The 728-nt window shown below is 67.9% G+C and overlaps 1 protein-coding gene across 1 annotated transcript in view; it reads left to right on the top strand.

Moving 5' to 3' along the window:
• Nucleotides 1–728, top strand: part of UNCX (UNC homeobox) — a 5405-nt gene that overhangs the window by 1298 nt on the left and 3379 nt on the right. The window contains 2 exon segments of the mRNA XM_006039415.2: nt 228–522; nt 524–609. Of these exon segments, the coding sequence (XP_006039477.2) occupies nt 353–522; nt 524–609 (256 nt within the window). The 5' untranslated portion in view covers nt 228–352.

Below are 728 nucleotides of genomic sequence, written 5' to 3'. Positions count from 1 at the left end.
TCCCCGGCCCGGCCCGGCCCGGCCGGCCGCCCCTTCCCTCCCTCCCTCCCTCCCCGCGGCTCTTATCAAAGCCCCCCTTGTCTTGTTCTGACAGCTCTGATATTGTTTATTGAGGCTGGATGTCAGGTATAATTAGCAATCGATATGGAAAACGCTTGCTCCCCACACGGGCACGTCTCTGACGTCAGGGCCGATTAACGTTTCTTATTGGTCCCAAATTCCCCCAGCCCGAGCTAATTATTGGGAGCTTGATGTTGATAAAGTTAAAGCGCCCGGGCGCCCTCCAGCATGAGCCCCTCCCCCCGCCGCCGCCTCCGCCGCCCGCAGCCGCAGCCGCGCTAGAGCCGCCCCCATGATGGACGGCCGCCTCCTGGAGCACCCCCATGCCCAGTTCGGAGGCATGGTGGGCTTCCCCTACCCGCTCGGCCCCCACCATGTGTACGAGCTGGCCGGGCACCAGCTGCAGTCCGCGGCCGCCGCCGTGCCCTTCTCCATAGACGGATTACTGAGCGGGTCCTGCGCCCTGCGCGGCCTCCGTGGTGACTCCCACCCCGCTCATCGCCTCGGGCTGCGGCGTGAGCGGGGACAGCCAGGCCTTCAAGCTCTCAGGTAGGAGCGTCTCCGCGGGGACCGCGATCCGGGATCCGGGCCAGGCGCCGCGCGGGGGGGGCAGCGATCCTGGAGAATCGCGTCCCCGGCAGACCGGGGGGGGACGCCGGGGCTCGGGA

Source organism: Alligator sinensis, unplaced genomic scaffold (assembly GCF_000455745.1).
Source record: "Alligator sinensis unplaced genomic scaffold, ASM45574v1 scaffold1517_1, whole genome shotgun sequence".
Taxonomy (NCBI): Eukaryota; Metazoa; Chordata; order Crocodylia; family Alligatoridae; genus Alligator; species Alligator sinensis.
This window is presented reverse-complemented; position numbering and strand designations above follow the sequence as displayed.